Below are 11993 nucleotides of genomic sequence, written 5' to 3'. Positions count from 1 at the left end.
AAACGGAAGGGAATTTTCATACGCTGAGTGTGAAGCCGGCCTTAAGAGGAGACTTTGTGCAGCGGGCCTTCATGGTAAAATAGCTGCTAGGAAACCACTGCTAAGGACAGGCAACAAGCAGAAGAGACTTGTTTGGGCCAAAGAACACAAGGAAACACAAGTGGAACACAAGTGGAAATCTGTGCTTTGGTCTGATGAGTCCAAATTTGAGATCTTTGGTTCCAACCACCGTGTCTTTGTGCGACGCAGAAAAGGTGAACGGATGGACTCTACATGCCTGGTTCCCACCGTGAAGCATGGAGGAGGAGGTGTGATGGGGTGGGGGTGCTTTGCTGGTGACACTGAAACCGAGATGGTTTGGGGTGAGCTGGACCGCAGAGTGAAGGCAAAAGGGCCAACAAGTGCTAAGCATCTCTGGGAACTCCTTCAAGATTGTTGGAAGACCATTCCTGGTGACTACCTCTTGAAGCTCATCAAGAGAATGTCAAGAGTGTGCAAAGCAGTCATCAAAGCAAAAGGTGGCTACTTTGAAGAACCTAGAATATGAGACATAATTTTAGTTGTTTCACACTTCTTTGTTAAGTATATAATTCCACATGTGTTAATTCATAGTTTTGATGCCTTCAGTGTGAATGTACAATTTTCATAGTCATGAAAATACAGAAAAATCTTTAAATGAGGTGCGCCCAAAGTTTTGGTCTGTACTGTGTATACATACACGTGCACGATTGGAAGGCATTATGCATAGCCTTTTGATATGTCGAAAAGAGACATGAGGATACAGAAGTGAGCAGCGCCGAAATACCCCTATAATTAAAAATATATATTTAATTGGGAACCTCTGGTGCATCTGCACTGGAAGGCGAAGTGACATAGAGCTGTCACTATGTTGCATACACACCATAGCTGCCTGCATCTAATGCTCAGCTCCAGATTGGAAGTGTGCAGCGCCTCAGGTCCAAACTACTGACATGTAAACCTACGGAATCAGTTGTGAGTCTTTTTGCATTTTATTTTTATCAGTTTCCAAAACAAAAAAACTTTTTCGTTCTCTGTGATTTCTAAAATACAGGCTTTGTCTTGGCAGAACAGTTATGAGTCAGTCCTGGGATGACTGTTGCCCTGTGCAGGTTCTCTATCTCCTCAGGGTCAGATATGCCATCTGTGCAGGGTCTCTGCCTCCTCAGAATCTGTTATGCCTCCTGAGCAAGGTCTCTACCTCCTCAGCGTCAATTATACCCCTGTGCAGGGTTTCTGCCTCCTCTGGGTCAGTTATGCCCCCTGTGAAGGGTCTCTGTCTCCTCAGGGTATGTGCACACGTCAGGATTTCTTGCAGAAATTTTCCTGACAAAAACCTGACATTTTTGCCAGAAATCCGCATGCGTTTTTGACGCGTTTTTTCCCAAATGTATAGAATAGCGGGAAAAACGCAGAAATTAATGAACATGCTTTTTTTTACCGTGATGTGTTTTTTTTCGCACAAACATGCAAAATGCATTCTAAATGATAGGATGCATAATGCATGCGTTTTTAATGAGTGTTTATAGCGTTTTTATCGCAAAAAAAAACTGAACATGTGCACATAACCTCAGGGTCAATTATGCCCCCTGTGCAGGTTCTCTGTCTCCTCAGGGTCAACTATGCCCCCTGTGGGTCAGTTATACACCCTGTGAAGGGTCTCTGCCTCCTCAGGGTCAATTATGCTTCGTGCAGGGCCTCTGCCTCCTCAGGATCTGTTATACCCCGTGCAGGGTCTCTACCTCCTCAAGATATGTTATGCCCCCTGTACAGGGTCTCTGCCTCCTCAGGATCTGTTATACCCCCTGTGCAGGGTCTCTGCCTCCTCAGGATCTGTTATACCCCCTGTGCAGGGTCTCTGCCTCCTCAGGATCTGTTATACCCCCTGTGCAGGGTCTCTGCCTCCTCAGGGTCAATTATGCTTCGTGCAGGGCCTCTGCCTCCTCAGGATCTGTTATACCCCGTGCAGGGTCTCTACCTCCTCAAGATATGTTATGCCCCCTGTACAGGGTCTCTGCCTCCTCAGGATCTGTTATACCCCCTGTGCAGGGTCTCTGCCTCCTCAGGATCTGTTATACCCCCTGTGCAGGGTCTCTGCCTCCTCAGGATCTGGTATGCCCCCTGTGCAGGGTATCTGCCTCCTCAGGATCTGGTATGCCCCCTGTGCAGGGTCTCTGCCTCCTCAGGATGTTATACCCCCTGTGCAGCAGGGTCTCTGCCTCCTCAGGGTCAATTATGCCCCCTGTGCAGGGTCTCTGCCTCCTCAGGATCTGGTATACCCCCTGTGCAGGGCCTCTGCCTCCTCAGGATCTGTTAAACCCCCTGTGCAGGGTCTCTGCCTCCTCAGGATCTGTTATACCCCCTGTGCAGGGTCTCTGCCTCCTCAGGATCTGTTATACTCCCTGTGCATTGTCTCTGCCTCCTCAGGATCTGGTATACCCCCTGTGCAGGGCCTCTGCCTCCTCAGGATCTGTTATACCCCCTGTGCAGGGTCTCTGCCCCCTCAGGATCTGTTATAACCCCTGTGCAGGGTCTCTGCCTCCTCAGGATGTTATGCCCCCTGTGCAGGGCCTCTGCCTCCTCAGGATCTGTTATGCCCCCTGTGCAGGGCCTCTGCCTCCTCAGGATCTGTTATACCCCCTGCGCAGGGTCTCTGCCTCCTCAGGATCTGTTATGCCCCCTGTGCAGGGTCTCTGCCTCCTCAGGATCTGTTATACCCCCTGCGCAGGGTCTCTGCCTCCTCAGGGTCAATTATGCCCCCTGTGCAGGGTCTCTGCCTCCTCAGGATCTGGTATACCCCCTGTGCAGGGCCTCTGCCTCCTCAGGATCTGTTATACCCCCTGTGCAGGGTCTCTGCCTCCTCAGGATCTGTTATACCCCCTGTGCAGGGTCTCTGCCTCCTCAGGATCTGTTATACTCCCTGTGCATTGTCTCTGCCTCCTCAGGATCTGGTATACCCCCTGTGCAGGGCCTCTGACTCCTCAGGATCTGTTATAACCCCTGTGCAGGGTCTCTGCATCCTCAGGATCTGTTATACCCCCTGCGCAGGGTGTCTGCCTCCTCAGGATGTTATGCCCCCTGTGCAGGGCCTCTGCCTCCTCAGGATCTGGTATACCCCCTGTGCAGGGCCTCTGACTCCTCAGGATCTGTTATAACCCCTGTGCAGGGTGTCTGCCTCCTCAGGATGTTATGCCCCCTGTGCAGGGTCTCTGCCTCCTCAGGATCTGTTATACCCCCTGTGCAGGGTCTCTGCCTCCTCAGGATCTGTTATGCCCCCTGTGCAGGGTCTCTGCCTCCTCAGGATCTGTTATGCCCCCTGTGCAGGCTCTCTGCCTTCTCAGTTAAAAAAAGATCGTTCATAGTAGGAGAAACCAAACGTTCTGTGAGAACAATCAGTATTGTCACAGGCACAGCAGAGCAGACCATGCTTTTTTTTCTGTGAGTTTGTGCTTGCCTTATGCCTTTGCTCATCACACTCCCGCCAAGCAGCCAGCGCCACCTCTCCTCATCAGTGGCTGAACTACTTGCCGCGTTTTTCCCTGCGTGCCACCAGCGCTTTTCCAGAACCTAAGCCCCGCCCCCAGCTGATTGCCACCAATCAGATTCAGCTGGCACCGCTCCAGCCATTTCTCGCGAGATTATCAATCTGTTAACAAGGAAACTGCCGACTCCGAGAGTTATCTAACTAGTCTGTGGGCGGAGCCTGCAGGACGCGTTATACAAGCTGCTGGATATTTGGCGCCAGATTTCACTCGCGCCTTGGTCCTGGTGAATGACTGACAAAGTTTCCCGCCATCCTAGCAACATGCCTGTAGAAGAGCGGTCCGCCTGCGCCCGGCCGGGTAACTGCTCACTCCTCTTATACCGGGCGGGGAAACTATTACCTGCATGAGAGGGGAAGCAAGCGCCGTGTACTAGTGGCGGGGGCTGGTCGCGGGACGTACGGGAGCGGTGTGCGGCAGCAGGGCGGCGTGTGAGGTAAAACTGCTGCGGGGACCTGCCGCGGGATGTGCAGGGAGCAGTGTGCGGTAGCTGTGGGGCGTGCGGGAGCAGTGTGCGGTAGTTTCGGGGCGTGCGGGAGCAGCAGTGTGCGGCAGTTGCGGGAGCAGCAGTGTGCGGCAGTTGCGGGAGCGGCAGTTGCGGGAGCGGCAGTGTGCGGCAGTTAAGGCTACGTTCACATTTGCGTTGTGCGGTGCAGCGTTGGCGATGCAACGCACAACGCAGCGTTTTGTGACGCATGCGTCCAGTTTTGCATGGTTTTTGGCGCAGAAGAAACTGCGTCATGCAGCGTCCTCTGCGCCCTGACGCATGCGTCACAAAACGCAAGTGCAACGCATGTCCATGCGCCCTCCCATGTTAAATATAGGGGCACATGACGCATGCGTCGCCGTGGCTGCGCCCGACGCAACGCTAATGTGAACGTAGCCTTACTGACCGTGGGAAGACACCCTTAGGCCGGGTGCACACGATCTGGATGTAGCAGCACTTTGGATGCAGTGTTTTTGCTGCTTTCTATGGAACATAGGTAAATCCACATGGGTCACGTGCCGCATGTCTTTTTCCGCAGGTGATTCGCAGACGCACATAATGTGTAGTGGACGAGGGATTTCTAGAAACCCATCCACTATGCTGTAACATCTATCCGCTGCATAAATATGCAGCGTCAAAACCACAGCAATTCCCGAATGTGGGAACGTACCCTTAGAGCAGAGGTCCCCAACGTTTCTGACCTTGAGAGCCACATTCAGCTCTGACAGAGGGTTGTGAGCCACATCCAGCCTTGAGAGAGGGTCGCGAGCCACATTTCAGCTGCCGCCCCCCTCACAGTAGTGCCAACTAAAGCCCCCATTACAGGCATAATAGTAACCAAAGCATTTCCACAAAAATCAACCACCCCAAAGCAGTATACAAAGATCCAGTCCAGGGGTTCCTACAATACTCCCCATTCAGTATTCTCCTATAAAGTACTCCCAAGACACTGTCACATCCGGCTTCAAACACCTCCTCTGACAGGTGGTGTCATCTTGTCTCCAGCGTACCATACTTAAATCATCTCAAAACCCCTAAGACCAGAATATGTGCAACCAGATCTGCTCTTCTGTGCAGGGCTGCTCACAAAATTCACCATTTTCAGATGTGCTCTTCATACCTGTTTGCTATAACTGGAGCTAATGCACCAAGCTGCCAGACAGCCGCGAGCCACATTTCATGGGACCGCGAGCCACATGTGGCTCCCGAGCTACAGGTTGGGGACCCCTGCCTTAGAGTATGTGTCCACAATGAGGAATAGTAATGTTTTGGACGCATCGCATCTTCGCTGTCCAAAGTTCTGCGTTGTACATTACAAGCACAGTGGATAGCATTTATAGAAGTACCATGCCAACTGTGCTTCTAGTTAACGCTGCATAAACTTGCCTGCGGTGTGGGTTTACGAGCTACATCATGTAAATTTCTGTCGCGGAGACGCTAGGCTCCACTGTATCTTCAGCAATGGACTGTCGATACATGTGGAAACTAGAATGCAATGTTTTGAAAGCAGCGACAATACGCTGCGCCTAAAGCACTGTTACTCGTTATCGTGGGCTTGTAGACTTACTGATACCCCTGCGCTGTGTTGCTCCTGTGTACATGTAGTTGCTGTGGTTGGTAATTCTGTGTGTTGCGGCAGAGCTATGTTCTTTACCAATCTCCGTTGGTCACTTTTAAGACTGTATGGCTTGGCAATGCGCTTGTTCAACCAGTGCTCCATTGACATGAGCGATTCAGTTCTTGGGATCAGTGTGGGTCCCACCAGGTGGACCCCAATTGATTGGTGAGTTATTCTGTCCTATGGGTTGAGGATAACTTCTAAACTTGACAACCTGGGTTGTAGTGCTAGTTCCTTTGACAAATACACTAGAACTGCATAACTGACTTTTGATGTTTAACCCTTCGCTGACCTTAAACGTACTATCCCGTTGAGGTGACCCGGACCTATCTGACCCTCAACAGGATAGTATGTCACAAGCGATCAGCAGCGCTCACGGGGGGAGTGCCAGGAGCCGTAATGGACCGCTCCTGGCACTTTAACCCCCGGAACACAGTGATCAAACATGATCGCAGTGTTCCGGCGGCATAGGGAAGCATTGCGCAGGGAGGGGGCTCTCTGCGTGCTTCCCTGAGACCCTCGGAGCAACGCGATGTGATCGCTTTGCTCCGAGGGCCTCCTACCTCCTCCCTGCAGGCCCCAGATCCAAAATGGCCGCCAGGCTGCATCCGGGTCCTGCAGGGAGGTGGCTTACAAGCGCCTGCTCAGAGCAGGCGTCAGCAATCCTGGAGAAGTGCACGTCAGATCGCTGACATGACACAGTGCTGTGCAAAGTGTCAGATCAGCGATCTGACACTATAATGTGATTCCCTCAAAACCTCTCCCCCCCCCCCCCCCCCATCCCCCCCGGGCAATGTAAAAAAGAAAAAAAAAAAAATATTTACATGTGAAAAAAAAAAAAACTAAATAAAGAAGAAAAATAGTCACAAATACATTTCTTTATCTAAATAAAAAAACAATAAGTGCACATTTAGTATTGCCGCGTCCGTGTAACAACCCGACCTATAAAACTGTCCCACTAGTTAACCCCTTCAGTGAACACCGTCACAAAAAACCACAGGCAAAAAGCGCTTTATCATACCACCGAACAAAAAGTGCAATAACACGCGATCAAAAAAAATATAAATATCCATGGTACCGCTGAAAACGTAATCTTCTCCCGCAAAAAACGAGCCACCATACAGCGTCATCCGTGAAGAAGTTAGTCCTCAGAATAAAGCGATGCAAAAATAATTATTTTTTACATATAAGTTTTTATCGTATAAAAGTGCCAAAACATCAAAAAATGATATAAATGAGGTATCGCTGTAATCGTACTGACCTGAAGAATAAAACTGCTTTATCAATTTTACAAAACGCGGAATGGTATAAACACACCCACCCACATACCAAGCCACAGATCTCAAAAATGGAGACAGTCTCAGAAAATGGCGCTTTTTCTCTAGTAACCCCCCACGACAGCACACCTGGAGGATGTTACCCCTTTCCTAATAGGGACAGGAAATGACAAGAGGTTAAATAACCCCTCCCCTCAGTGTTTTTTCCTGTCCCTACTAGGGATGAAGAGGTCATCCCAGGTGTGCTGTGCCGGCAGCGGTCACCGGGGGGAATAGAGATTCTATGCCGGGCAGCTGGGGAGCAGACTTACCTCTCTTCCCCGAGCGCTGCTCCCGTCTCTCCGGACTCGGGACTTCCGCCACCAGTCCGCACCGATAAGGCAAGGTCTGGGCGGCATTCTTCGGCTGGAGGCCTCCCTGAGCTCTCCAGCCCCTCTCCTCCTCCAGCGCTGTGCGCGCGATGAGGGCTTCCGGTCTGAAGCCGGCGGCAGGAAGTGACGTCAGACGCCGGCCGGCTTCGGTACTCAGGAGGCTCCCTTTGCGTTCCACGCTGGAACGCATGACAGATAGCGTGGATATCGGCGGGTTCTCCCCCCACATCCGGACATTGGAGGAGGAGGTCCTCTCACAGGAGGACAGGTGCTGTGTCCGGTCGCCTATTTAAGAGCCCCGGACAAGAAGACGTCTCAGGTAAGACCACAGTGTGGTGAAATCATGGAGACGTCTGCCTCGCGCTCTGCTCTTGCAGATCCCAGCACCATCCCGGCCCCAGTAAGTAATCTGGCCCAGGGTGTCCATTCCCTGATGTGGGTTGTAGTCTTATGATTCCTTCTCCCCTTCTTTTTTAGGGGGACAAGGAACCCACATCAGGAAGTAAAACAAAAACTTCCCGCAAATGCGCAGTTTGTATGAAGAAGCTGTTTTCTTCATACAAGAAATCATTGTGCAAAGAATGCACAGACAAAATAATCAGAGAGGAACAGCCATCCCTGATAGAAGAGATTAAGACCTTAATCCAGCAGGAGATTAAAACCTCTCTGGCCACTCTTTCCCAGCCTACACCATCTCCTAGTGCCCCTCCTGAGGCTAAGAAAGGAAACTTAATCCACAGGAGGAAGAGCAGGAGGACTCTCAAGGAGAGACGTCGGACGAACCCCCAGAGGAGGGTGAATTATCCCTGGACTCTGAAACTGTCCAGCAAGAGAGATACTACTTCTCTTCATCTGATATAGAAGAACTCCTTACGGCTGTAAGGAAAACTATGGAGGTTGAGGAAGAGAAGACGGCCCAGTCAGTGCAAGAAGAGATGTTTGGAGGACTTCGTTCTAGGAAGCGTCAGGTGTTTCCTATTCACCAAAACATCCGGGATTTAGTTCTGGACGAGTGGGAATCCCCAGAAAAGAAGCTGACTACTCCAGCAGAAATCAAAGACAGATTTCCTGTGGATGCTGAGACAGCGTCATGCTGGTCTGAAGTTCCAAAAGTGGACGTCCAGATTGCCAGAGTAGCCAAAAAGACCACGCTACCATTCGAGGATGCCTCCCAACTGAGACCCTCTGGAACGTAAAATGGACGGATTACTAAGGAAGTCGTGGGAAACGTCAGCGTCTTTACTGAACATCAATTCCGTATCCACTTGCGTGGCTAGATCGATGCATCGCTGGCTGGGGCAGCTAGAGGAGCACTTGTCCTCAGGTACTCCGAGAGAAGATATTCTGGCCTCCTTGCCTATCTTCCAGAAAGCAACAGGCTTTTTAGCAGATGCTTCTGCAGAATCCGTGAGAGTGACGGCGAGATCTTCCGCACTGTCAAACTCGGTAAGGCGTGCACTCTGGCTAAGATCCTGGTCTGGGGATATGACTTCCAAGATGAGGCTGTGTTCTATTCCTTTTAAAGGAAAGTATGTTTGGACCAGCCTTGGATGACCTTTTGGAGAAGGCTTCAGACAAGAAAAAGACCTTACCAGAACCTAGAAACCCTAGGAAAAGACCCTTCCGCGCTCAGCAGGAGCATACTCCTCAATACAGAGGAAAGGGTAAAACAGGTCGCTGGAGCTATCCGAAAGGAGGGAAAGACAGGAATCTTTTTCTTTCACAACCCCAAAACCAGAGAAAGCAATGACGCCGTCATAGTGGGGGGTTGGATTTCGAACTTCCTCCCAGTCTGGCAAGAGATCGGTGTGGATCAGTGGACCTTAAGATTGGTCAGAGGGGATGAAAATAGAGTTTATATCATATCCCCAAAAAAGAATGAAAACTACAACGTTATCAACACCGAAGCTACAGTCCACCCTGATAACTGGGATAGAAGATCTCTTAATCAACAATGTGATAATCAATCTGAAACCGCTGAATCAATATGTAACCTACAGAAGATTCAGAATGGAGTCCGTCAGATCGACAGTACCCTTAATAGGGCAAGACTTCGTCATGGCAACCATCGACTTACAGGACGCATATTATCACGTCCCAGTCCATCCAACCTATCGGAAATTTCTAAGGTTTGCAGTCACCAGAGAAGTCATAGACCACTTCCAGTTCAATGTCCTCCCATTCGGACGATCATCAGCTCCAAGGATCTTTACAAAGGTCATGTCCGAGGTGATGGCGTACATCAGAAGTCGACGGATATGCATAATCCCATACCTCGACGACCTCTTGATAGTGGCTCCCACGGTTCCAATTCTACAGGAACATCTTCAAACAGTCCAGATCCTGTCATCTCTGGGTTGGGTGATAAACCCCAAAAAATCGGATATGGTTCCGTCCACAACAAAGATCTTTTTAGGGGTCTTATTAGACTCCCACAGACAAATATCTTTCTTGCCCGAACAAAAACGGTCCCTGCTTACATTAAGGATAAGAACATTGCGGGACAAAAAGAGAGTATCTCTAAGATGGGCCATGTCGGTTCTAGGTACCATGACATCTTGCATCCAGATGGTGGCATGGGCTCAAGCCCACACCAGGATACTTCAGACTCATATTCTGTCAAGCTGGGACGGATCCCTAGGTTCTCTAGACAAAAAGATCCGGATACCACCGCATGTAAAGTCCTCATTAACATGGTGGCTACAAAAAGAGAACTTAATGAGAGGAGTTCCCTGGTTGCAGGTCCCAGCAGTGACCATAACAGTAGATGCCAGTGGAAAAGGTTGGGGGGCTACGGTAGACCAGCACATATTCCAGGGATTCTGGTCAGCCGAAATAGCACAACAATCCTCGAATTTCAAAGAACTAAAAGCAGTAGAAGAAGTTCTCAAAGCGGCGGTAACTCTTGTACAAAATTCCCACTTAAAAATATACTCGGACAACATGACAACAGTTGCCCACCTTCGCCACCAGGGAAGTACAAGACACGAAGATCTAAAAAGAATATCAGCAAGAATATTTTCGTGGGCCGAAGAACATGTTCTCTCCATATCCGCCCTACACATAAAAGGGGAGATAAACGTACAAGCCGACTTCCTGAGCAGAACAGAGGTCCATCCAGGAGAATGGAGCCTAAACCCAGAAGTCTTTCAGATACTAGTCAAAAGATGGGGACAGCCAGATGTGGACTTGTTCGCGAACAGTCAGAACGCAAAGGTAGACCAGTTCTTCTCGCTAGATCCGATGAATCCGGGGTTAGCTGTGGACGCATTGGTCCAGCCATGGACATTCTCGCTAGCATACGCGTTCCCGCCATTGCCGATCCTACCAAAAGTCCTGCAGAAAATAAGGGCAGAAAAACTCAAGGTGATCCTAGTGGCTCCACTTTGGCCCAAAAGAGGTTGGTTTGGGGCCCTCATCAGTCTAAAGATAGATGGGCCAATAGCACTTCCACCGGTCAAAGACCTTCTCTACCAGGGGCCAATACTGCATCCAGATCCCGAGAGGCTACACCTAAATGCCTGGCTTCTGAATTCTCAATTCTGAGAACTAGAGGACTATCAAAGAGAGTAATTGAAACATTACAAAAAAGTCGCAAAAGGTAACTAATTCTATTTACCAAAAGATCTGGAAGACGTTCATCACGTGGTGTGCTCCTGAGCAACCTAACCCAGATAAACCAAACCTAGCCAAGATCCTGGATTTTCTACAAGATGGGCTGGAGAAGGGTCTCAGACCCAGCACCCTCAAGGTACAAGTGGCAGCCTTGAGCTCTTATTTTGACCAGTCTCTAGCCAACCATAGATGGGTAAGAAGATTCATGACGGCGGCATCCCGCATATCTCCAAGACCCATAAATATAGTTCCATCCTGGGACCTGAAAGGACTTACACTGCCACCATTTGAACCCTTATCTTCCATAACCATGGATAAACTCTCTTGGAAAACCACCTTCCTGGTAGCTATAACAGCCAGAAGAGTGGGTGAACTACAAGCCCTGTCAATCAATGAGCCCTACATGAAGATTCTTCAGGACAGGCTTATCCTACGATTAGACCCATCCTTTCTCCCAAAGGTCGTCTCCGATTTCCACAAATCGCAGGAGATAATTCTTCCATCATTCTATCAAGAACCAAAAAATGAGGAAGAGGAACATTTCCATACTTTGGATGTTCGAAGAATGGTACTCTATTATCTTCATGCATCAGAGAAGATTAGAAAGGATCAAAATCTGTTTATTCATCTTCTCGGCCAGAATAAAGGGAAGAAGACTTCCAGATCCACAATTGCAAATTGGATCAAAAGAGCAATCCTGGAGGCTTATCAAATTCAAGGCCTTCCACCACCAGAAAAGCTTACAGCCCATTCTACTAGAGCAACAGCTGTCTCCTGGGCCGAGAAAGTCAGTGCTTCCATCGAGCAAATATGCAGAGCGGCTACGTGGTCCTCGGTCCATACGTTCTCCAAACATTACAGGCTTGACCTGATGTCAAAAGAAGACTTAGCCTTCGGAGAAAAAGTCCTTAGTGCTGTAGTCCCTCCCTAAAATTACTCTTGGGTACTGCTCCAGGTGTGCTGTCGTGGGGGGTTACTAGAGAAAATAGAATTATTCTTACCGTTAATTCGGTTTCTAGTAACCCACCACGACAGCAGGAGTAATCCCTCCCTTTGCTTAATATA

The 11993-nt window shown here is 49.6% G+C and overlaps 1 protein-coding gene across 1 annotated transcript in view; it reads left to right on the top strand.

Annotated features, from left to right (window-relative positions):
* Window positions 1-3697: 3697 nt before the first annotated feature.
* The window catches only part of HELLS (helicase, lymphoid specific), a 58554-nt gene continuing 50258 nt past the window's right edge, over window positions 3698-11993 (top strand). The window contains exon 1 of the mRNA XM_069753399.1: window positions 3698-3860. Within this exon, the coding sequence (XP_069609500.1) occupies window positions 3791-3860 (70 nt within the window). The 5' untranslated portion in view covers window positions 3698-3790. The remainder of the gene's footprint in view (window positions 3861-11993) is intronic.

This window comes from Ranitomeya imitator, chromosome 2 (genome assembly GCF_032444005.1).
Source record: "Ranitomeya imitator isolate aRanImi1 chromosome 2, aRanImi1.pri, whole genome shotgun sequence".
Classification (NCBI taxonomy): Eukaryota; Metazoa; Chordata; class Amphibia; order Anura; family Dendrobatidae; genus Ranitomeya; species Ranitomeya imitator.
Note: the sequence above shows the minus strand (reverse complement) of the source record. Positions and strands in the feature narration are given on the sequence as shown.